The sequence below is a fragment of the Elephas maximus genome, chromosome 3, assembly GCF_024166365.1.
Source record: "Elephas maximus indicus isolate mEleMax1 chromosome 3, mEleMax1 primary haplotype, whole genome shotgun sequence".
Taxonomy (NCBI): domain Eukaryota; kingdom Metazoa; phylum Chordata; class Mammalia; order Proboscidea; family Elephantidae; genus Elephas; species Elephas maximus.
In genome coordinates, this window is record NC_064821.1 from 93991506 (window position 1) to 94016779 (window position 25274).

Genomic DNA, 25274 nt, shown 5'->3' on the forward strand with positions numbered 1-25274 from the left:
TTCTCATCATACCATATCAGGGGACATATGATATCAACATGACTTACTGCTGGTGATGTTAACCTTTATCCCTTGGTTAAGATAATCAAGATTTTTAACAATAATTACTGGTTTAGAATGTAATATATGTGAAGATTAATGCTACAACAGAGTTAAATCAAGACTTAAGTAATAAAAATGTATTGTTTAATGTTTTAATGTTCTTTAGACATCTAGTGCCTGATCTGCACTCTCAAGTAATGGAAAAGGCGTAAGATTTTAAGACCCAGGGCCTGCCTGTAAATTCCATACCCACTACTTAATGACTTTAAGTCTTAATCCCAATCAGCCTCAACTCTCACTTGAAAATTGGGTTAATTACCATATTTACCTCACAGAGTTATTGTGAATATTAAAAATGTATGCATAATATTTAATAACCATGAAATGCTATATGTTTATTAATTATTACTATTATTTTTAAACTTTTGAGTTGCTTAACCTAACCTAACCCATTGCAGTAGAGTCAATTATGACTCATAGCAACCCTACAGAACAGAGTAGAACTGCCCACTGGGTTTCCAAGGCTGTAAATCTTTACAGGAGCCGACTGCCACATCATTCTCCCATGGAGCGGCTGGTGGGCTTGAACCGCCAACCTTTAAGTTAGCAGCCAAGGGCTTAACCACCGTACCACCAGGGTTCCTTTGGATTGCTTACTGGGTACTTTTTTCTTACTTTACAAAAAGACTTTCATAAGTGGTATGAGTACCCATGTGAAGAAGCCTGCTGAATTTCAGAAATAAAATACCAAAGCCACAATTATGATAAAACGGCCCCCTGAGAGTGCCAGTCTGTTTCCCACTTCTTTTGGATCTATAAAAGCAACAAAGGGGAAGACCTTGAGACCAGGTGAAAAAACTGTAAATACATTCACATTTCCAAACATTATTCATTTAAAAACTGTGCATACTTGAGCCAACAAGGGAAATACACAAAATAATTTGACTAAATTATATTCCTATAAACCTTTCAAAATAATTGTAAATCGCTGAATGAAAAAGGTTTCCATCACTGTTAGTATTTAATATCCAAGTATAAAACCTGTATTTCAGTATTTGAGGGACATATCATTACTAAGTTAAAAGAGAAACCACTGCTTTCAATATAATAGTGTTCTTAACTGTGAAACTTTCTTGTACACCATAGTGTAAATTTATTGAGGATAGAGATGCTCATCTTAGAATCCACTTCAGTGAACCAGCACTTAATAAATATTAGCTTTTTATTGGAGGTATTTTGTAATGCTTACTTATACTCTTTGAACTAAGACTGTAATCTTTGTGCTGCCAGTTCTGATTTACACAATAGGCAGACTAGGCATGTGCTTTAGGACTCCAGCATAGCCAGAGTGAAAAAGAAAGAAAAAACTTTCTTAAAGAATTTAATAGTTCATCAAAAGCTTTGAAGTGGTCATCTTGGGAAACATCAGAACTTTGTTGAACTTCTTCACACTTTTTTTTTTTTAACTTACGTATGAGGTATGGGTGGTGGGATATCAAAATCCTTCCAGTGTTTAGGACCTCCAAAAATCTTAATCCAGCTCTGTGTTTGGTTTAAATTAATATAAATTTTATTTACACAGTAACTCATTAGAAAGTGTTCTATTTCATGAAAATTTTAACACATGTATACCCATACTTCATGTAATGAGTGCAGTTTAAGTTCTTCCTCATTACAATCTTTTCTAAGCAAGAAACCATAATCCATGCTAGAAAGCAACTCATAAATTGGACAAATGCCAATTATCTCTTATCAGCCAACGGTGCTAATATATCATCACACCTAAAAGATTACATAGTAAATTAACATAATAACTAAAAGTAAAGTATTATTACTGATATAAATGGAAATCTAAACGTTCCATTTGAAATGTCTAAGTATGTAAGAAAACAAAGAGGAGTTAATTCCTTGTGGTGTAATTCCTGCTTAATTTACAATTCAAGTTTAATAATCTAAGAAAGGAAATCGGGTTATTCCCAGCTTTAGCTATTCCTCTACTTAACCTCCCCCCGCCCCCCCATCTGTTGCTAGATGATTATCTAGGTGTTTAGCGTGTTTTGTTGCTAATACGTCCAGTACACTCCAAGGAGCTGGGTACAGATGCTGCTTGAGAATATGCTTGCTAGAGGCCAGTAGACCACTTGTCATATTTTGCTTAGTTTCAATTTGACTGTTGGTGCATCATGCAAACTATGTTGGATTTTTTTAAGAGCATAAAATGTAGAAAACAATCACCAACTGATCTCACATAGCTAAAGGAGAAAGTTAAAAGTACAGAGAGAATTGGTATCTCGGATGATTGAAATAACCGATTAGAGAAGAGAGTATTCCTTTGCATGTAGACACCTCCCCCCACCCGCCAAAAAAGTTCCCATCTAAGCAGTCAAAGAGAGAACTTTGGCAACAAAGAAACGGCCTTATTAGAAAACGTCTCCCAAGAGTCACAATAAAAAAATTTTTTTTAAGTTAATTGCTTTTCTCCCTGTCCGCCAAGAATATTTCACACTCTTGTTAACCTCTAGAACATTATGGCTTTTGAGTACGTTATGATTTCTTAAACTTAGGCCCTACACCATGTCTTAAGTTCTCGGATGCTTTTTCTGAGCACTGTTCTTGCTGTCATTCCGGGTTCTCTCCTTCACCCCCTACGGCCACTTCTGCCCACGACAGCTCTCGGAGTTGATCTGGCAGGTGCGAGGCCAAGGCCCGCGGCTGAGCGAAGGAGGCCGAGTTTACACAGCGCGCACCCCAGAGGAGGCAGGCTGCAGCCGTAGGCCTGGCCGCCCGAAATTCGCGAGCCTGGAGGGAGAGCGCGGGGGCAGGCCGGCCCGCTCCGCCAGGCCCGGAGAAGGGCTCGCGGTGCGCCAGCTCGCTCTCAGCCTCCCAGCAGCCAGCCCCGCCGAGCCTCCAGGCCCTGCAGCTCTCCATAGCCCTCTACAAAAAAACCTCTTCCTCCCCGCCCCCACCCCCGCAGTGCTCGGGGCAGCAGAGGGTTTCGCTTCGCAGACTCCAGCCCGCCCGCCAGCCGGAGGAGGCCAAGCCCGGCTCCGCAGGGCCGAACGCCGCTCCAGCTGGGGCCTGGACGCCGGGCTGGCGGGAGGGAGACAGCGCGAGAGACCGAGGGAGGAGGCGGGGAGCTGGGAGGCGGGAGGAAGGGAGCTTGGGCCTGGGGGGCGGAGCCAGGGAGCCCGCGAGCGAGAGCGCCGCCAGGGCGGAGGGAGGAGCGTGGGCGGCGCCCTGCCTTCCCGCTCCCGCGGCTCAGCAACTCTGCGGAGCGTCCTTAAAACTCTGCCGTTAAAATGGGGGCGGGTTTTTCAACTCAAAAAGCGCTCAATTTTTTTCTTTTCAAAAAAAGCTGATGAGGTCGGAAAAAAGGGAGAAGAAACCGGCACCTTCTCTGCAGCGGCAACAGAAGCAGCAATTGTTTGAGCGAAAAAAGAAACAAGGGAGGGAGGGAAGGAAAAGAGCAGAAAGGGGGACGACGCGCAAGTGCCTGTAGGAGTGAAGGGAGCAAAGACTGGCAATTTGGGGGGGACCAGCTACAAAAGAAACTAACTGTCACTGGGAGCGCTGCTGCTCGGGAGGAAGCAGTGCTGCCCGGCTTGGCTCCAGGGCACAGCTGGCTGCTGGCCGCTACCCTGTTGGCGGCACAGGCTGGGGGCACAGGCCGGGGGACCGCGAGAGGTTGGCGAAGTGGCACGGGACGCCGAAGCGGCTGGGCTCTCGCCGAGAGCGCGGCGGGACTGGCTGCGCCCTGGCGCTGTGGCGACTCTCCACAGTTGGAGCCTAGCTTAAGCTTCCCGGGAACCTTCCGCTCTCTGGAAGCCCCCAGAAAACCGGGAAAGGAAGGAGAAAAGCGGCGGCAGCTCAATGAGTGCCTACAGTAGGAAGCCAGAGCTGCCTCGGTCGTAGGCGGGAAATTACCGCTGGGCTGCCCGGTGCAGCCGCGATGCTGCCACGACCTGCCCCAGTGGTCCGGGCCCCATAGACGCTTCCCCACATCGCTCTCCTTCCGCAGGCTGCCGGGAGTCGGTGGACCGGGTGGAGCCGGCATGAAGGGCTTGCCGGGGGCCCGACGCGCGCCCGGCAGCCTGTGGAGAAGCGCTCCGAGCCCGGCTCCCACGGCCTCTGAGGCTCGGCGGGGCTGCGGCAGCGCGGCGGACCGGCTCCGGAGTCTTCCTGCGCGGCATTAGCCCGCTGCTCGCCCCCGACGCGTCTAAAGGCTCCTCCTGCGAAGCCGAGACCACTGGGGAGTGGTTACGACCTGTAACTTGAGGGCCACGGAACTGTTACCCCCGTTTGCCTTTGGCGATCATCTTTAACCCCCGGGAGCACGTAAGCATCCAGCCACCGCGGCGCTCTCCCTGTAGCGGAGGACTCGGGACTACCCCTTCCGCGCGACGGATGGAGACCGAGCCCCCCGGAGGACCTGCCCCTGCAGTTCTGGCTTACGCAGCTCAAGTCACCACAGTGAACAAGGGTGGGTTATTGCCTTTTCTCCCCTCCCTCCTCCCAGCGTCTTTTCTTCCGCGGTATTTTCTGCCCTGTCTAGTCCTTTAAGTCTCAGCACGTATTCCTCACAGAGATCTGTAGCGAAGGTACGTGACAGCTCTGCCTACATCTTACGTCCAGAGTAATTTACATGGAATGTAAGTGTGTTTGTGTGTCTCTCTGTTGAATCACCAGAATTCTTCATAGGGGTTAAGCTAAAAAGCGAGGAGAGCAGCCCCTCTCCAATGGCTCAGTTTTGCTGAATAATCACGTGTGAATCTAGGGGCGGGCTTTTGGCAGGCAGATCTTACTAGTATTTACTACCAAGCTCTACTCCAGAAGATTAACCATCCCAGTCCTTCTGTCAGTCTCCGATGCCATCATGCAGCCTGGTTAGGAGCAAAAGAAAGGGGAGAAAGAAAAACAACTAATTCATCTTTTCCCGATCGTCAGGACCCTAAAGAATGGCCGAGCCTTGGGGGAACGAGTTGGCGTCCGCAGCTGCCAGGGGGGACCTAGAGCAACTTACTAGTTTGTTGCAAAATAATGTAAACGTCAATGCACAAAATGGATTTGGAAGGACTGCGCTGCAGGTTGGTATCCAGAGAGGTGGGGAAAACAGGTCAATAATGTTGCCTACGTGACCCGGGTTTCTAGAGTGACAGTTTTTAAGCTTGTAGGGGTACAAAATTTTACTGTTTTTAAACCTAGTTGGTTGCCATATTTTATATCTTTAAGTGGATCCAACTCCCCAAAATGACGTACTTTGAACAAGCTCGTCGAATACAATAACATCCTCGATATCAAGTGGGTTCTAGGTTTAGTCTTAATTTTTGGAATGTTTTTGTGACGGTGGGGATTTTAAAGTAGTCATAGCAGCGCCCAGGTTTTTTTTTTTTTTCCAAATAACTCTGTAAACACATTATTGTGATTATTATTTGAAGTAAATACATTGTTATTAGTGGTTTCACGTACTTTGCCCCAATAATTGACTTTAACATTAATTTTATTGACTACTGTCGAGGGTGTTTTTCCTTCAAATGCTTCAAGTTTTGACAAACGACCTCTCCTCGTTTGGAATGGGTGGCCTGGGCACGGGGACAGGATGTACATTTCACAGTTAATGTAATACCATCCTCCCACTCAGGACTGGGGAAGAATAAAAAGTTGAATTTTCTAATCAGAACTCAACTTTAGTGTTTTCGTATCTGCGGTCATGCCAGTGGTATGCTCTAATTTTTAGTAATTAGATTTACAGGCAACAATTGAAACATTTCCAACTATCAAGTATTGTACCTAATAATTTTTTTCCTCCTCTGAATGTTATCATGTAACTTAGCGAAAGGCTTAGAAACAGAAATAAGGCAAAGTAGCCTCAGATAGTTGTTTTTATCAGAGTTCTGACGATATTCTTATGAACTATTCTCATTCGGAAATGCAAGACTTGAAGCTGTTTTTGAAGATTCATTAGGGAGAGGGTTTTTAGAGTGCTTTATTTTAGTAACAAGAATTGGAAATTTAAGCAATAGGAGATATACTATTATAGATGAAGTCCATATAGCGTTTACATTTTAAATCAGAATATACTCACCTTTAAAATTTTTCAGTATTAAGGAACATACGCATAGATAACTAAATTATTTATCTTGTTATTGTGGGTGTATTAATTAGAGAAAGGAATTTTTTTTTCCTTTTCCACCTAGTAGTTTGGAACGAGTTTGGTGATGATAGCAATGCCACAAATTTAATATACTGAAAAGTTACCTATTGAAAAATCTCAAAAGGTTATATAAATCTCGCAAAGAATGTGTCATTTACCCATGTTTAGAATAAGATCTTACAGTGCTTTTGACGATCAGGAAGACTGGGAGATTAACACTGCAAAAAAAAAATTGACATTTTTAATATAACCCTGCAATCTCATTTATGTTAAACATACTTACCATGATAGTAACACCCACTTACTGTGGCTTAGTCCCAGTACATATAATGAAACACACTGACACACAAACAGGAGTCTGAAGGCTTATTTTCAGTATGTATAATCTGACTCTGAAGTTGTGTCATAACTCAAGAAAGACTTTCTTTCAAAACAATTTCTAATGTCACTGTTATTTTCTATGAAAGATGTCAGATTTCCTCCTATAATTATGTTTATTTAACTACAAAAGCTCTCCCCCTTATCTAGTGTTAAATTTTTCAATGAGGATAATATCAAAGGCCTTAATCGTACATTTGCTTTACAAAAATCCAAGGTGCCTGTCTTATTTTTCCAGTTCGAGGTACTTAAATGAGACTAAATCCTTAAAGACAATTGTGGCCAAAATTAAATTGTGTCAATTTTTATTAACCAAAAAAATATTTCATTGAAGTTCCTGAAAAATAAATTGGGTCATTTTTACACTGCCCCAAAGGAAGGGCTAAAACTCAGCAGTGTTCTATCAACGGGCAAACTTAATATCCTGGCCACCTATATAGTTTGCATTTACAAAATACTATTTGTCTAAATATATATTTTTATATGATTTAATTTGTGATTATTTTTAAATAAACATTTTAAAGAGATAGATCAACTCAGTATGTATTTTCCAATGGATTACAATTTAATTTCATAAACATTTGAGTGTCTACTATGTAACCTATGTATTATAAGTTTACATTATTATAAATATGCTTAAATATAACTGAAACCAGTTAAAATGCTGAAAATGTCTGGCATGTTAATGAGACTATATTTTTTCACAACTAAATTGTATGTATCTTACACTTGCATGCTGTTCTACAAGATATTTTATAACTGTAATGAGGGCCTAACAGGGACCTCTTATTAGAGTGAAATATATCCAAAAATCAGTAGATAAGTCTTTGTGGTGTGAATTATTTGTATGTTAATGGCAAATATTAATTTCACATTCTGATAAAAAAAATGTTGGCAGTTTACAAATAGCTATTCTTAAATGCCTGATAAAAACTGTAGAAGGAAATAAGATGGGATCACCAGTTGATTATTAAATGGGCTCAAACCACTAGACAAAGCTGTCTGTGTCCCAAAATACGTGTTAAACATGTTATTTTCTCTTCTTTTGCTCGCTTGAAAATCAGGAGGCTAGTTAGAATTTTGAGAAACAATAAGTAATATAATAGGATTACTGTTTCAATCTTTCCAAGAACAGTGGCCAAACAGTCATCTCCTATCTAATATAAAGCATATCATGCACGTAGTTTTAGATAAATTGGTATTATAAGAAATGTAGAACACTGTTGCTCTTTTATCAACTTGATAATCAGTAGCACTTTGTAATTTGAAATAAAGGATTCTAAGCACTGAATACACCTACTTGCCAAAATTCAATAACTTGCAAAGAAAAAAATAGGCTTTCTTTTTTTTAATAAACACTTGGAAATTTTGGGCTATATCTGTTTAGGAAAACTAAAAATTAATCATTTAAAAAAGTATCAGGTCTGGATTTTTAATAAATCATTTTTACACTAGATGATGGCTCATTATGTTGAACACTTCTTGGTGGTTTAAAAAGAAATTCACCAGCCTTATTTCTTTTCAATAGCTATTTAGAAAATAAATTTTATTCACATTTAATTTGCCCAAATTAATACCCCAGGCACATTTTATAAACACAAATAAGCAAACAGAAAGAGACTCTCTACTCACTTAAATCCCAAATTCCATTTCTTGTATTTTAATAAATTCATGAAATTACACAAGTCTTCATGGGAGATAGAGAACTGAGTTGTCAATGGGTTTTTTGCAAGTTGCACTAGTTCTACTTTATTGATCATTTTATCCTACTTTTCAGCCATTTAAGATATTCCATCATAAAAGCTCAATTTTTGGAAGTTTTCTTCTACTTTTACCTACTGGAACTTTCTTTCCTGCAACTGAGCCCTTCAAGCTCCATTCTCTGGGTCTTACCCAAACCTGTTTTTACCAAAAATAGATAAATAGGACAGAAAGATATTTAAATTTTTTCTTGTAGCATGAGTAGTTGAAGGATTCTACCGTTTTTACTTCTTTTCTAGGTTATGAAACTTGGAAATCCCGAGATTGCCAGGAGACTACTACTCAGAGGTGCTAATCCCAATTTGAAAGACCGAACTGGTTTCGCTGTCATTCACGATGCGGCCAGAGCAGGTTTCCTGGACACATTACAGACTTTGCTGGAGTTTCAAGCTGATGTTAATATCGAGGATAATGAGGGGAACCTGGCCTTACACTTGGCTGCCAAAGAAGGCCACCTCCCGGTGGTGGAGTTCCTGGTGAAGCACACGGCCAGCAATGTGGGGCATCGGAACCATAAGGGGGACACCGCTTGCGATTTGGCCAGGCTCTACCGGAGGAACGAGGTCGTTAGCCTGATGGAGGAAAACGGGGCGGGGGGAGCTGTGAATCAGCAATGAATGTGGGGAGGGGTGTCCCACGCTGCCTCTACTTTTTCAGTTAATTGATTGGCTGTCCTGCCTATTTTAATAGCAATTGTTAAAATTCAGCTTTGTTGTATTTCAAGCATCTAGTTAAATCTTCTGACACTGCATAAGCAGAAATCTTGCTACAAATTTATGAATATATTTAAACATCTTTTTCACCAGAAAAATGCTGAGTTCTAACATGTAATTGAAAATAGCTTTGGCTTTCTTATGAATATTTTATCTTTCTTTGACTTTTTCCTCGCTTCTCCCTGTGTCACACTTAATAATCAACTTGGATACTTTGTTTTAAAAATGGTTTGTCCTGATGCTCCTTTTGCCTAATTAAAACACTTTTCAAAACAGGACAATGTTTTTCTGTGATTTCCACTCCTCTATAACCCTCTCCATAACACAATTTGCCACTTGCCAAGGAGAACTGTGCTAAAAAGTTCATGATGTTTTAAGTCTTGACATCAGAAAAGCCAAACCAGTTGCAAAATTAGACATAGTCTAATGATGATTCAGTTATTCTTTCTTTTCCCATCCCCCCCCAAAATATTTTACTTGGTGCCCAATATTTCTGCTTAAAAACATGGTAAGCACGGCATATTTTTGAAGCTCAAGCTTGAAATTATTTCAGTGTGAATTTCTTCCAGTGTTCAATTTTCCCTTTTTCTTGAAATTGAATAGTTAAAGAACAGGTTTCAGAAGCGGAGACCTAAAAATAAATATATTAGCGCTAAAAGCTACTTCTAAAAGAAAATGCAACCTTAAAAGTGCTTCCCATTAGTTTTCAAAAACCACAAAATAGAACAACTGGTTAAATAACACATTCTCTAAAGTTGTACCATAAGTATACTAACTGTAACATTGACTTTTTCTCCCCGAATGTCACAAATGCAAGATCACGGAATGTTTAAGTATTACAATATAATATAGATACTATTTTTTAGGGGATAAAAAGCTCAGCCCGAAAAAAATGTGTAAATTACACATAAGGGTCCTAATTAATTTAGGGGCCATAGTAATAAATATAGAAAGTTTTCCAGTAAGTAAATAGGGCACTCCTACATATACTACTTGATTCCTACAAAACATTTCGGTAAAGGCTTATAAAATATTTCTAGGAACATGTTTAGCTAATTTTTTTTTAATTTTGAAGGAAATAGAAATATCAAATTTCCAAGAGGATTTTTCAGCATCTACTACCCACTCTATCATTTTAATTAAAAATTTCACCAAAGGATTTCAATGCAGTTACTATTTATAAATTTATAAATACTTTATTCATCATCTCCCACATGAACAAAGACATTTTATATGAAATTTTCCTCTTTCTGTTTCATAAACTCCCTTTCCTCCCCTCCCCGAAAAGAACAAAATGCTTCAAGGTTTATTGAAGGACATGGTTCTAATATATGCATAACAAGACTGGAATGGTTTCAGGCAAGTAGTTTTCAATAATTTAGTTTCCACAATAGTATAAAATAATATAGGAGGAAAATTTAATCCTTTTCATTTTACCCTAAAATTCACCTTCTCTAAACTCAGTGCAATAAAGTTCAACTTCTGCCACCTCCCACCACACGTCACTAAATAAGTTTATTTTTTACAGCAACATGAAACTGCATTTAAGATACTTATTTTAAAGTTTAGAACAAAGTAGAATTTGAGATGATTTTGAAGGAAAACGTGCTGTCATTTGGATTTTTAAGAACCGAGTCAATATACAAAATACACTGCTTCAGTAAGCTGAATATTTTCAAAACAAAAGGTCATTACTGAAAATAATAAAAACAATTCTTCTTAAACGTCGCAACTATGAAGACGGAAGTCTGAATTTAAAGTCAGTATCCACCATGTCTCAGCATTTACTTTATTTCATAATGTAAAATTGCCCTTTAGAGATTTCATTTATAAAGACCTAGGGCATTCATAGTTTGGGTAGGGCGTTCATAAAGCTCAAGAGAAGTGGTACTTCTTCAGCTGCTTTGTTCTCAGGTGGTCGGAGCACAATACAGAGAAAGGGGGCTCTATCTCACCTCACCAACCTAAAATTTGCGAGGCATCAACATCGCCACACTGCTCTGGCTCTTCGCAGGAAATAGCTTTGCTAATCTAAGTATTTTAGAAATGAGTTATGTGGTCCCCTCTAGGAAATATGAAAAGACATTATTCAGCCCTTCAAAACCTCGACAATATTCAGTAAGATTCTTGAATATACCGAAATGTATAGGATAGGAGAAACCTTGCGGCTGAGTTTAATAAGGGTCTAAGTTGCAGCGAACTGAGGTGGGAAGGGGTCTGAATTTATCCAGATGCAGGGGGTAGGGGACCATGTTCTAATTAGTAGAGTGACCAGAGACTCGAAGGAAGACGTTGTAGAAAGGATGGACACAAGGCAGAGATGCGCTCTCAAATTCAGCTCTTCACTGGGTCCGCATCCACCTCGAGAAACTCAGGCTCTGCCTTTGCCGGGGTAAACTGTATCCAGGCTTACACCTTGGGGGGGTGGGGGACACGGGGTACTAACAGGACCTTAATCCACGTTCTGGTCCCGAACCACTAAGCAAAGTGCATTTTACCTAATTTCAGTAGTGAATTAATAGTCTTCTGATAAACATTACGCATCTCGCTCTGGTGTGATGAGCTCGTGTACACACACATCACCCTGGGCGACTTATTTATAAGTAGATAAGAATTCTGTCCTGGGAAAGCAATTCACTTGGTAATATTCTAAATTTCTTATCACGTTAATTAAACGAACGTTGTGGAATCCGTGGCCCGGGGCTTGTTTCGAAATCTCAGCTCTCAAAAGGGTGCTTACGGCTTCTGCCGGGGGTAGATGTAATGGTACACGAGAGCTGGAAGCCACAGGGCTGGAGCGAGAAAGGCTAGTGCCCGCAGCTTTCCTGACTGCCCTAAGCAACCTTCATCAAAAAGCTAGGGGGGAAAGTCCCTGTTTTGGGCTCTTGGGACTGTTTTGCTTTTTCACGGCAGTTCCATGAAAACAGATTCAGGGTGGGAGCTAGAGAGAGGCAGGAGACAAGCTTACCGCCTGAGACCCAGGGTAAAGCTCTGCCCATAGCCAACCCAAGCCCTCTACCGAGGGGCTGCGAAGACATCCTTTCTGTCCCTTCGAAACTCTTTCTCCAGATTCCAACCCTAGTCCCCGGCTCCCCCGTGAGGAAGCAGGAGCCCAGAGCTCCCTCAGGGCGCGCAGAAAAGCCCAGGGTGGGGGTGGGGGAGTTTCAAAACCGTTAGCTCGTGTTTTTTTTTTTTTTTTTTTCCTTCCTCGCTATGGTTTCTTTTCTTTTCTCTTCCTGTCCAAATATTTCAAATTTCCGCGCCTTAAATAACAGTCTCCTTTTATTTAGTTAGTTTCCTCGGCAGGTTTGGCCGCCCGCTTGTCTCTGCCCCCCAGTGGGCCCGGGGCGCCTTGGTGTTGCCTGCGGCCCCCGCGCGCAGCCCCCGGCCCAGCCTTCGCCGCACCGAGCGCGCTCGCCGGAGCCACAGCCCCCTCCTGCCGCGACCTCGCCTGACCCGGTTCTCCGGTCACCCGGAGCCGACTAAGGCCGCCCCCCGCCCAGACGCCTGACTGCTTCCCAGCTCAACTTCCCTCCCCGGACTTTGGAGCGTCTTCTGCTTTGGGGTTTGGATCCTGGTCTCCCTGGAGCGGCGGAAGGGCCGCTGCGATAGGAAAGCAGCAGAGCAGGCCAGTGGCCAGAGCCTGCCCCAGCCCCCACCCCTCGGGTAACTTTGGAGGCGCCCTCGGAGTGAGTGTGTGCACGGCCGCGCCAGCCGGCTGGGGCGAGCGGGCGCACGGCGCAACGGACTGGAGGCGAGAGCTGGGGGCGGGGAGGGGAGAGGGCCCCGGCGCCTCCCCGCCGCCACCGCAGCGCCCAGGGGGCTGCGGGCTACCCCGGCGGCCAGGTCCCCCCGGCCTTAGCCCTCAGGCAGCAGTCCCCGAGGAGGCGGCAGCCATCCTACTGGATGGTTCCGGCGACCTGTGCCTGGGGACTGGGGCCGGAGGGCGGTGTGGAAGCTGGAACAGAAGGGCTGGTAGGCGCCTAGCTCTTTGCAGAGGTGAGCTGGCGGCGGGACGCGGCGGGACGGCTAGAGCAACTCCGTGTCCAATGTCAATGCCAACACTCCCTCCCCCTCCCCCATGACAGCTGAGGACAGCCGGGCTCTGAGCCTTGCGTCCAACTGCGAGGACGAAAATGCCTCTCTGGCTTTTCAGCCCCTTAGACTATTAGGGGAAATTGCCCTATGGTGTTACCCCCCTGCTCCCCCCATAAATTGCTAGACATTTCAGCACGTTCATTCGGAAGGACCCTCAGTCTGAAACACCCAAAATTGCAGGCCTGCCAGGGCCTTGGGTGGGGCTGGGGTGCGCAAAACACCTAGAAGTGTTCTTCTTGTTTTTCAATCCGGAATAAAAACCAAAACCAAAACCCACTGCCGTCGAGTCGATTGCGACTCATAGCGACCCTAGGACAGAGTAGAACTGCCCCATAGGGTTTCCCAGGCTGTAATCTTTTCGGCAGCAGACTGCCACATCTTTCTCCCGCGGAGCGGCTGGTGGGTTCAACCACCGACCTTTCGGTTAGCAGTCGAGCGCTTAACCCCTGCGCCACCAGGGCTCCTCAATCTGGAATAGGTCGGAAAATCGAGAATGGATCTTCATCAATGCCTCAAAAGAATAAAGACTCCTCAGATCTGGATATTGACTTGGCAAATTAAGGTTCCAGTGAAATGTTTTGCCATCTGCCATAGAAACATTGTGCGAGCTTCAGGTGTCGGATGTGGGTTTGGAATTTTAGCCCTCAAAGACATTAAATAACAGCATGGTAACACACCGGGCAAGTGAGCAAAGGTTATCCTTCCTACCACAGCACCTGCAAAAGCACAAGTGGAACTCACATATTTTGCTTCCTGAGTTCTGAAATGGCTTCTGAACCATCCAGAGGTACCACCACATGTGGGGAGGTGGACGGAGGAGGGAGGGAGGAGTGTTTCTACACTTTTTAAAGCTACACAGAGATAACATTTTAATTGTTGCACCTTACCTCCCTCTCCCCCAACCCCCATCCTCACTGGTCAAGGAAGAATTTTAGTGTAGGCCAATTCAATACTTCTATATACAAGCCTTTTCTCTGCACACTCGCACCCTTACCAAAAAAGAAAAAAAGAAAAACCCACACAGAGTCAGCCAAAAATATCAGCTCTTTTGGGGAGGAAGTAAAAAACCACCAATCCTTATCCAACTACACGTCATTTCTTTTGAACACTAAGAGGAAATCCTACAAATAATTAATGCAATGAAAGAAAAAATAATTTACCAGAACTTCAAATGCATTTAATTCGTTCAATTAAATTGATATTAACCATCTTTTAACATGAAACTGATGTTTTAATTTCTGGAATTGATAGGCCAAAAGTTCAAAATTCTCCCTTGAAATGTTTGGAGACAGGTTTCAGCTTTTCTTTATATTTCATCAGCACAATAGTTACTTAGAAAAAAATTTGACATTTTGTCTTGACCATATAAAGCAGTATCATGCTGACTTTAATTTTATTTTAGTTATATGTCTTAGTTTCTCAGATAAATTGCACGAATAGTGAAGTTCACATATAAAGCAAAATTGTTAGCATCTTTTAGTGTTGAATTTTTAGTTTAGAAATGCAACCAAATTATTTTACAAACATATTAAAATATAGTCCACTCCCTCGTTCCTCCTAACAGTTTACACAACTTGCTGGTAAAATGTCTTCCCTGAGTTTAAAACTTACACCTTGGAAACATGATTTCCTAAGATAAAAAATAACTCACTGGTCTTTAGGAATAATTATTCTATAATTTGGCTAACATAACAGTATTCCTTTTTCTTACATTTTGTAACTATTGTAAAAAAACCATTTGGGCCCAAATAGTTCTTGTTCTATAGTTTTCTCCTTCAGATATTTTAACTAAAAAGTAAAAAAAAAAGAAGTAACTGTGCTCAAAGATGGAGCAGCATTCTGAGGTCCATTCTGCTAATTCAAACCCATCAGACTGAAGCTGCATAGACCATTTGAAAATGAACATGTATTTCTTCTTGGTAAAAGTTTTGAACAGATCTAAATGAAGGTTAGCATTTGAAGGCCTAGAATAATTAATTCAAAAATCAGGAGTAATATAGTTTTGTGATGTTTCAAGATAAAACAAAAAGCTGATTTTTAAAAGAATGAAAAGGATCAAATTATTAAATTAAGCACCATTTGATGATGATTAAAACACTATTCCTTATCTCAACATTCGAATAAGCAATTGTGTACACTACGATATGATTTTTAATTGTAAAAGATAATATGTAATAATCACTAAGAGATGTAAAAGTAATCTATCATTCCACACTCTTTTTCAATGTGAAGTAAAACAATTTAAAGCATAATAGTTTAATAAAATATTTCACTATTGTATTACCTACAGTTTTGGCTGTCCCTCACTTTTTTTTTTTTTTTTTTACTTTTTCTATTTTTTTAGTCTCCACATTTTAGGTGATGAACAAAAGTAGCATGTAGAAAGATGTTTGTTTCCAAGTCTCTTTTATTTCTTCTTCCTCAGCCATCTAGCTCTCTCCTCACTAACATTACTTGAACTTTAAAAATCATATTTAGTGATGCTAAAAAGTAGCTTGTATCCCCAATAGTTTAAATTTATCATAGCCCTATGAATGAAAAAAGGTACAACCTATATTTTATTTAAAATAAGTGGAAAAAGAATGTGAACATTAGGTTTTAACAATTGTGCATTTATGTTTGGAACACAAATTAGTTGCGATGTTTTAAAATATTAAATGTTTTGACATATGCTAACATTTTCAATATAAAACTGAGATCTAGAACACATTAAGTTTAAATTCTTCATGAAGTAATTTAATGTATTTTAATTTACCATATTAAAATAAGGCTAATTGTTTTAACTAATAAAAAGTTCAATCGTTATCATTTATAGAAAAATATTAAAAGAGGACTATGGTATTAAATATGAAGCAACTTTTTTTTTTAAGTAAATCACTGCTACTGGTAAATTATATATTTTAATGGTATGTTTATTATTCCATACTTATATTTTGCACTTGGCACATGGACCAAAGTTTTCTATGTTTCTCCATAAGCACATAGTTGGTATGAAGCAGGTAATAAAAATAACACTTTTTGGTCCTATCCTATGTGAGTATATTTATGTGTGTGTGCATGTTTAGATATTTCTTCTTAAAGTACAACACTGAGCTGGTAGATGTTTTGAATAAATACTGCCAATTCACTTCACATTTCCCTTTTTTAAATATTAAATTATGATCTACTATAGAAATAGAAATGATAATTTTCAAGGTATAGGTAAGATCATTTTCATTAATGATCCAGGAAAGGATACAAAGTAAAACCTTAGAACTTAAATTACTGATGCAAGTTCTAGCTCTACCTAAGTTGTTTCAAATTCTTATCATGGGGCAAATATATATAAAAGCCATTTACTACCCACAGTTAATGTAATAATCTGATTTCAAATATTAGAAATAGAATTGTGATAGTGACAAGAGGAAGAATTGATATTTTAATTGTTTTAGATAGCCAAGCCTCCAGTTTAATTGAGTATTAATTACTTGATGGGCTATTTGCTAAATAATCCAAAAGCAAGGACAAAACAAAACCAGCAAAAGATATTTCTCAAATAATTCAAAAGCAGGACAAATAAAACAAAACACAAATTATTATATCACAATAGGAAATATAAACAAATTAATTTTCTTGTTATGGTTAATTTTCCAATTTCCAGTGAGCTTTTCTACCATTTTCACTTGGATAATGATTTTCAAACACATAGCTAGAAGAAAACCAATTACTATTTAATCATATGTATAAATTACACATATAATACATTTTATTTACATACAACAGATACATATTCTATCTAAAAATAAGTCCAGCATCAATCAGAAAGGATGAGTGGATACATTTTGTTCTACCGACTAGACTGAGGGGCTGTTCAGTGTGAAGCTGGTGTAAGACCATGTGGGAGCGAGCACTGAAATGACTGAATGTTGGCTAATTCACTCAAGAGTAATCAAAATGGCTCTGGGCTAGTATAAATTGCCTAGAGTTGTTTGTATATACCATGTTTCCTACTGGAGAAGCAAATAGTTTTATACTAGGGCAGTTAAAAGAAGGAATATGTATTTTTTTGAGTCCAGAGGGGCATCACAGATATCATAGAGAAGGAATATTAATTTAGCAATAATAGAGAATTGTGCACAATAACATCAGCTGAAAATCAATGATTCCTTTCAATTTCTTTATAAAAAGGGCTTAGTTATCATGTTTTAAAATTTAAAATGTACAATTCTTCAAATATATGACTATTATCTATAAAAACACAACACATATTAACTTATTAATATTCTAATTTTTTAAATTTCCACAAAGTACTCCAAAATACTTTTTAGTTCATCAGATCCTATTAAAAAATTGTGTGTCATCCACTAAAATTAGCAAATAAAGTTTTCATCTTACCAACATAAAAGAATGTTAAAGACCAGTGCTTTCTAGGGAAAATATTGTCTTGTATTACCAGGACCTGGGAATTTTTAGTAACATTTTTGTCATCTATGAAGAAAGACATTATATTTAGAATAAATGTAAGATTAACACACACAGTAACGTAATATTCTTATCATTGTTTGGAGTTTAAATATATAGAATTTAAACAACAGAACTGTATATGGCCAATGTGACATTTCTGTTTACTCAGCACAGAATAGACTGAGGAGAAATCAGATCGAAGCATCAGACATAAAATTCAAGCTACAGAGCAACAATGATCTTAAATCAACCAAGAGAAGAATTGTCTCACATGAAAATCCTCTATTAATTTGTGAAAAAGGAGTGGTAAGAAAAAATATTTAAATACCTTTCTATTAGATTAAAAGATTACTGGTCTCTTATTCAATATTGTAGGAGATACAAGAAGTCTCTATTTAGGAAGTGTGATAGTAATGGTCTGAGAGGATTCTGTGAGCATATTTTAATGTAGTTATGTGTGTTAGCATATAAAAAGTGCTCAGTAAAATCTTGCTGAATTTTATCATCATCTAGTAGGTTATTAATTCATGTACACAAAGAGAATATGAGGTGCTTTGATACATGTCTTTTCTATGTGGTACTTTTAAAAGTATTCATTCAACAAATATTTATTGACTACCTACTATGTGCCAGTATTCCTCTAAGCAGTAAGGATATAGTGGTAAACAAGGTATGTAAAGTCCCTGCTCTCACAGGGCTGACATTTTAGTGAGAGGAGAGAGAAAATAAACCTGTAATCAAGCAAGTTAATAAGTCAATGTTTATCTTGTATCTGTATTATCTAGTTTAATATTCATAATCACTCCTGGGTTGGGTTTTATTATCTCATTGTACAAATCTAGAAACTCCGATTTTTTAGTAAAACTTGCCCATAGTCACAAGCTAGTAATTTGTAGCATAAGGATACAAACCTGTGTTTTTTTCTAGTGTACTATGGCCAGATGGGAAATTACCACAAATCAGTCAGCTCAATAATCACATATTAAGGACCCACCATTATGGTCACTTAATAGGTTCACAACCTTGGGACTAATTTTGTCTGAGGCTTTCCACATCTGTAAAATGGGGATAATAATTCCTAATTTGCCATGTTATTGTAAATAATAAATGAAACGTATGTAAAGTTCCTGGTACTCAGTAAGCCTTTAATAAGTGGCAGCTATTACTATGAGAAGTACAAAGTAACCCCAAATCCATCCTTGCCTGGAGGAATTTAAAAACCATTTGGGTAGATAAAGTTTATATATGATTTGTATATACTACTAGGAGGTAAGCAAAGTATAAGCAAGTGCTTGGTAGTGTGTGGTGTAGATGGCACCCAAAGTAGGCTTATTAGGGAAAATCTAATTAGAAGGCTAATGACTTGAATTTAAATATCCTACAGTGAAAAACTTCCCTTAGTGAGAAGAAAAAGGAAAAACCTAAAAATAACTTTTTCCAGTTCTATTTGTGGAAGTTGTCAATATGTAACAAATATTTGAGATGAACAATGGAAAGTGACCACATGGTAAAACATATTACAAAAAGCACAGATAAGCTGGTATTTTAAAAAAGCATCTTTCATTGTGTGGTGAGATGAGTTCCTTTATGTGGCCTTTTGCCTTGGTTCTTTGGAAAAACAGCTTGAGAGATTTTCCCCTAAGCCCTGAGGAGTTACTTTTGCCCTGGTTTTCTACCCCAGAGGGTTTGTTACTTTTATCCAGGCTGATTGGCTTTTCCTGGGCAAGCTCTAAATAACTGGATGGTTTGATAGGTTTTGTCTGGACCTGGGCTGCAGCCTGCCCTGTGATTGGTCTATTTTACACACCTTTCAGAGGTTGGTCAATATACTATAAGCTATACAAATGAAGTGACTATGGACTATGCAAAAGAAGTTACTTTGGGCCACGGAGGAGATTGGTCAGTTTGTAGCCCTGCTGGGAGGGCCATGCTCTGACACGGGCAACGAGTTTGCTTATATATACAGCCAAGCCCACAAAGATTTAAGGAGAAATGAAGGAGAAAAGGCAAGAGAGGCAAAAGAGAAAAGTAGCAGAGAGAAGGAGGTGAGGAACCTCCTAAAAGAGCTGTAACACTGAAGAGAGCAAGAAGCCTGAAAGTGTCCCTACTGCAGAGCCAGCAGTGACAGGCCTGGAAGGGGCCCTGCAACAGAGTCAGGGGTGACTGCAGACACCTGTTGCTAGGAATGCAGCTAAGAGAGCTGAAGGAAACTGCCACACCGGCTCTGAGCTGGGTCAGTAAGCAGTAGAGAGGCTGATATCAGGGAGGCCAAAGGCAGAGAGGCTTGCATTGCTGAGAGGGGGTGTGCATGGCCAAAAGGAGGCCTGTCTTGAGGGGGCTGAGAGGAGGCCTGCATGGCTGAGAGGGGGTGTGCATGGCAGAGAGAAGGGCCTGCTTGCTTGCACAGCTGAGGGGAGAAAGCTATCCTGCACTGAAGAAGGGAGGGATGTGCTCTCCACTTCCTGGGAGCCTTCCGGACTTTGCCTACATGCTTCCTGATTGTGATCCCAAGTTGTAGTCTGTTGATTTTGACCCTGAATTGTACTCGGTTACTTCCTTAATAAACCACTTAGCTGTAAGTATGGTCTGTGAGTTCTGTGTGGCCATTGCAATGAATTATCAAACCCAGCAGAGAAGTAGAGAGTGCTGTGGGGAGGACAGCTCATGTCAGGGTGATAAAAAGGTTGGAGAATGGAGGTATGTCTGATCTCCGCTTCATAGGAATCACTTTTGTGCTGATGGTGACTCTTTCTCCTCCTCCTGAAGTTAAAGGATTTTGGGTGCTACTAGAAGTTTACACATTGTTTTGGAATAAGTGAAAATAACCTATCTGATTCAATTAGGGATAGAAATTAGTTAGGAGGTTTGTAATCATTACATAATGGGATCCATAATAAGTAGTCGGTATAGGATAGTAAAGGAGACCTGATGACACAGTGATTAAGTGTTTGGCTCCTAACTGAAAGATTGGTGGTTTGAACTCACCAGCCACTCTGTGGCAGAAAGATGTGACAGTCTGTTTCCATGAAGATTTACAGCCTGGGGAATCCTATGGGGCAGTTGTACTCTGTCCTATAGAGTTGCTATAAATCAGAATCTACTTGAAGGCAACGGGTTTGGTTTTTATGGGAGAGCAAATGGTATTAGGGCCAAATATACCTTACTTTATTTCTAACTCTGGCACTTGCTAGGTATGTCACCTTGGAATAGGCACTTAATCTTTCTGACCCCCACTTCCCTCATTTGTAAAATCAGTATATTGATATTTACTTTATAGGATTGTAATAATTAGGAACCACCACCCGTCTGTCAGCTTGTCGAACTGTGGTGGCTTGAATGTTGCTATGATGCTGGAAGCTATGCTGCTGGGTCACCTATGGTTTCAAAGGAGCTTCCAGACTAAGACAGACTAGGAAGAAAGGCCTGGTAATCTACTTCTGAAAGTTAGCCAATGAAAGCCTTATGAATCACAACAGAATATTGTCCTATATAGTGCTGGAAGATAAGCCCTAGGTTGCAAAGAACTACGCAGTAGCTATGATGGACTCAAACATGCCAATAATTGTGAAGATGGTAAAGAACCACTCAGTGTTTCCATCTAATACATAAGGTCACTGTGAGTTGGAGCCGAATGGACAGCAACTAACAACAACAATAATTAGGAATAATGTTTATTAATAAGTCATCTCACGCTTTATACGGGAAACTGGGAAGGCCATAAATCAGCAGGTTTCCTGAGACTTAGACCTAGTTATGTTAGTCAGAAGAAAAGAGAATCCCTTAAGTGACCATGACCCCACAAAACACTGATGTTTGTGGATTTAAAAAAAAAATTTTTTTTAAATCATCACTCCACACAACTTTAAAGGAGCCCTGGTGGTACAGTGGTTAAGTGCTCGGCTGCTAACCAAAAGGTTGGTGGTTCGAACCCGCCAGCAGCTCTGTGGGAGAAAGATGTGGCAGTCTGTTTCCATAACGATTTACAGTCTTGGAAACCCTATGGGGCGGTTCTACCCTGTCCTGTGGGGTTGCTATGAGTCGGAATCTACTTGACATCAGTGGGGTCAAGCAACTTTACAAACCCACAATATATGCACGTGACGAATATACAAGTACATTCAGCTCTATCACCACATTTATTAAATACTTATTATGTGTACAGAGGAAACCCCGGTGGCTTAGTGGTTAAGAGTTCAACCGCTAACCAAAAGGTTGGCAGTTTGAATCCACCAAGCTGTCTTTGGAAACCCTGTGGGGCAGTTCTGCTCTGTCCTATAGGGTCGCTATGAGTTGGAATCCACTCAACTGCAACGGGTTAGGTTTTTTTTTTACACGTAGAGAGTCCCTACGTACTGCAAATGGTTAATGCCCTCAGCTGCTAACCAAAATGCTGGAAGTTTGAATCCACCCACAGTCATGGTGGAAGAATGGCTGGTGATCTACTTCCAAAAAATCAGCCATTGAAAACCCTATGGAGCACTGTTCTACTCTGACACACATAGGGTCACCATGAGTTGAAATCTACTTAAGGGCAACTGGTGGTGTATCATGTGTGGTGGCATTGTTCTATGCAAACCCTCAAGGAACTAATAATTTAGTGAGAGAAACAAAACACCACATAGTATGATACATGTTCTAACAGAACATAATATAGTGCACGATGAAGGCATAAAAAAAATAAATAAATTTGACTTGGAAAGTGATAATAAGTACCTGAGAGAAACCGAATTCTATTTTCAGAAATAAAGTTACTCTGAAGAGTCAAGTGGACCCCCTGGGTAGCATAAATGCTTAAGTACTTGGCTGCTAACCAAAAGATTGGCAGCTTGAGTCCACCCAGAAGCACCTCCAAAAAAAAAACCCTAGCGATGGAGTCATCATGAGTTGGAATTGACTCGGCCGCGAATGGCGGTGGTAGTGAGAAGAGTCAAGTAGGCTTCTATTTCCAACAAAATGGAAGACTAATTCACCTGAAAAATCTCAAAACAAAACAACTAAAGTTGTCAAATAAAATATTTTTAAAAATATATTTTGGAAGGCAGAGTTTTACTAGTAAGAAGGTAAGGGGTATCTATACAACCCATCATGGGGATGGTGCAGGACCCAGCAGAGTTTAGTTCCACAGTGTGTGGGGTTGTCATGAGTGGGAGGGTGAGCACTTCACAGCAGCTGACAAAAATAATACTAAATCTTGAAATCAAATAATGTGAGTCTTCCAACTTTTTCTTTTCAAAATTGTATTTGTTATTTTAGGTCCTTTGCTTTTCTATATACATTTTAGAATTTTAGGATTAGCATGTCGAATTCTCAAAAAAAAAAAAAAGACTAGAATTATGTTTCTTTTGATCAATTTGAGGAAAACCAGTATCTCAACAATTCTGAGTCTTCTGGCTTTGAACACCTCTCCGTCTATCTATGTCTAAAATTTCTCATTGATATTTTGTCACTTTCAGCACAGAAATCTTGTGTATTTTTATTAGACATAAGTATTTCCATTTTTGATGCTATTTTAATTTCCAATTGTTCAGTGCTAGCATATACAAATAAAGAGCCCCTGGGTGGCAGAAGGAAACCCTGGTGGCGTGGTGGTTAAGAGGTATGGCTGGTAACCAAAAGGCTGGCAGTTTGAATCCACCAGGTGCTCCTTGGAGACCGTATGAGGCTGTTCTACTCTGTCCTACAGCATCGCTATGAGTCAGAATTGACTCGATGGCAATGGGTTTTTGTTCTGGGTGGCACAAGTTTGTTCTCAGCTACTAACCTAAAGGCTGGCAGTTCAAACTCACCCAGTGGCACCACAGAAGAAAAGTCTGGCCAACTGCTTCCATAAAGATTACAGCCAAGAAAACTCTATGGAGCAGTTCTACTCTGAAACATATGGGGTCACCGTGAGTCAGAATCAACTCTACAGCAATGGGTTTTTATACTGACATTATATCCCACAGACTTGTAAACTCACTAATTAGTTCTAATTTCTTTCTTTTTTGTAGATTCTCTGGAAGTTTCAACATAGACAACCATAGTAAAAAAAAAGCTTTATTTTTTCCCCTTTCCAATTGTGTGCTTTTTATTTTTTTCTTTTTTGCCGTACTACACTTGCTATGTCTCCCAGTACAATGTTGAGTGATGAGAGTGGACATCCTTGCCTTATTCACGATCTTAGGAGATAAGCACTCAATCTTTCACCGTAATGATAGCCGTATGTTTTTCATAGCTGCCCTTTATCAAGGTAAGGAAGTTTACTTCTATTCCTAGTATGCTGGGAAGTTTTTGTTTGTTTATTTGTTTTGAAATCATAAATGAATGTGGAATTCTGTCAAATGTTTTTTCTGCTTTAATTGAAGTATACTTGGTTTTTCTGTTTTAGTCTGTTGATCAGGTGAATTACACTGATGAAAATTTTTTTTTTTTTTTATTGAATTAACCTGGCATTCCTGGGAGGAACTTCTTTTAGTAATGATGTTTTATATTGCTGGATTAAATTTGCTAATACTTTATTAAATATTTTTATTTTATGAGTGAAATTGTTTTTATTTTCTTTTCTTCTAATACCTTTTCTGGTTTTGGGGTCAGAGCAATGCTGACCTCATACAATGAGAGTTGGGAAGTGTTCTCTCCTCTTTTACTTTCTAAAAGAGTTTGTGTAGAATTGGTATTGTAACTCCCTTAAATGTTTGGTAGGATTCTCCAGTGAAACCCTTTGAGTCTGGAGGTTTTTTTTTGTGTGTATGTGTGTGGGAAGGTTTCTAATCTACAAATTCAAATTTTAAAATAGATATAGGGCTATTCAGGTTTTCTCTTTCTATTTTAGTAAGCATTGGTAGTTTGTGTCTTTCAAGGAATTTGTCCATTTCACTTACATTGTTAAATTTGTTGATACAACATTGGTCCTAATACTGCCTTATTATCCTTTTTAATGTCTATAGTATCTGTAGTGAGGTCCCTTTTATAATCCTAATATTGGCAATTTATATCTTCTCTCCCATTTATGTATATATGTGTGTATGCATGCATATATATATATTTTTGATTTATCAATTATATTGATTTTTTCAAAGAACCAGCTTTTTGTTTATTTGATTTTTCTCTATTGTTTTTCTGTTTTCAATTTTACTGATTTCTGCCCTTACCTTTATTATTTCATTCTTTCTGCTGGCTTTGGGTTTAATTTGATCTTAGTTTCTTAAGGTGAAAGCTAATATTAAATTGATCCAAGACATTTCTTGCTTTCTAAAAGAAGCAGTTACTGCCTCAACTTCCCTTCTAAGTACTGCTTTAGCTGCATCCCACATATTCTAGTGTGTTGTAATTTCATTTTTAGTCAATTAAAATATTTCTAATTTCCTTTGAGACTTCCTCTTTGGTCCCTGGGTTATTTCCACTGTTGTAAAAAACAAACAAACAAACAAACAAAACTTTGTATTATTTCACTTGAGATCAAACATATTGGTCATATCAACAAATATAAATGGCCTTGATTAACCTATTAAAAGAAAAAGATTTTAGATTTTAGTACAAAGCAAATCTTGAGCTATGTTTTATTAAAGAGACATACCTAAAATTAAGTGAGTCAGAAAAGCTAAAAATAAAGGATGGACAAAGATATACCAGGCAAATGCAAACAATAAGAAAGCAAGGTTTGTGATTCTAATATTAGACAAGTAGAATTCATTCCAAAAAAACATTAA

The 25274-nt window shown here is 39.6% G+C and overlaps 1 protein-coding gene and 1 long non-coding RNA gene across 4 annotated transcripts in view; both read left to right on the forward strand.

Moving 5' to 3' along the window:
• Positions 1-3510: 3510 nt before the first annotated feature.
• CDKN2C (cyclin dependent kinase inhibitor 2C) lies at positions 3511-9301 on the forward strand. 3 transcript variants are annotated; one of them, XM_049875201.1, is made up of 3 exons: positions 3511-4522; positions 4987-5126; positions 8572-9301. In XM_049875201.1, exons 2-3 carry the CDS (start codon positions 4998-5000, stop codon positions 8947-8949), a joined length of 507 nt encoding a protein of 168 aa, XP_049731158.1. In that variant the 5' UTR covers positions 3511-4522; positions 4987-4997; the 3' UTR covers positions 8950-9301. The 3 variants fall into 3 exon arrangements, with proteins under 3 accessions (XP_049731158.1, XP_049731159.1, XP_049731157.1); XM_049875202.1 differs by lacking the exon at positions 3511-4522 and adding an exon at positions 4547-4640; XM_049875200.1 differs by lacking the exon at positions 3511-4522 and having other exon boundaries at positions 4697-5126.
• A 2914-nt stretch (positions 9302-12215) lies between these two features.
• The window catches only part of LOC126070864 (uncharacterized), a 61723-nt gene continuing 48664 nt past the window's right edge, over positions 12216-25274 (forward strand). The window contains exons 1-3 of the long non-coding RNA XR_007516324.1: positions 12216-13930; positions 17756-17892; positions 23577-23815. This is a non-coding gene — a long non-coding RNA (uncharacterized LOC126070864). The remainder of the gene's footprint in view (positions 13931-17755; positions 17893-23576; positions 23816-25274) is intronic.

Coding starts and splice junctions, on each gene's coding strand:
- CDKN2C (XM_049875201.1), top strand. CDS start 4,998: ATGGCCGAGCCTTGGGGGAACGAGTTGGCGTCCGCAGCTGCCAGGGGG. Junction 5,127..8,571: donor TTGGAAGGACTGCGCTGCAG/GTTGGTATCCAG, acceptor CTTCTTTTCTAG/GTTATGAAACTTGGAAATCC.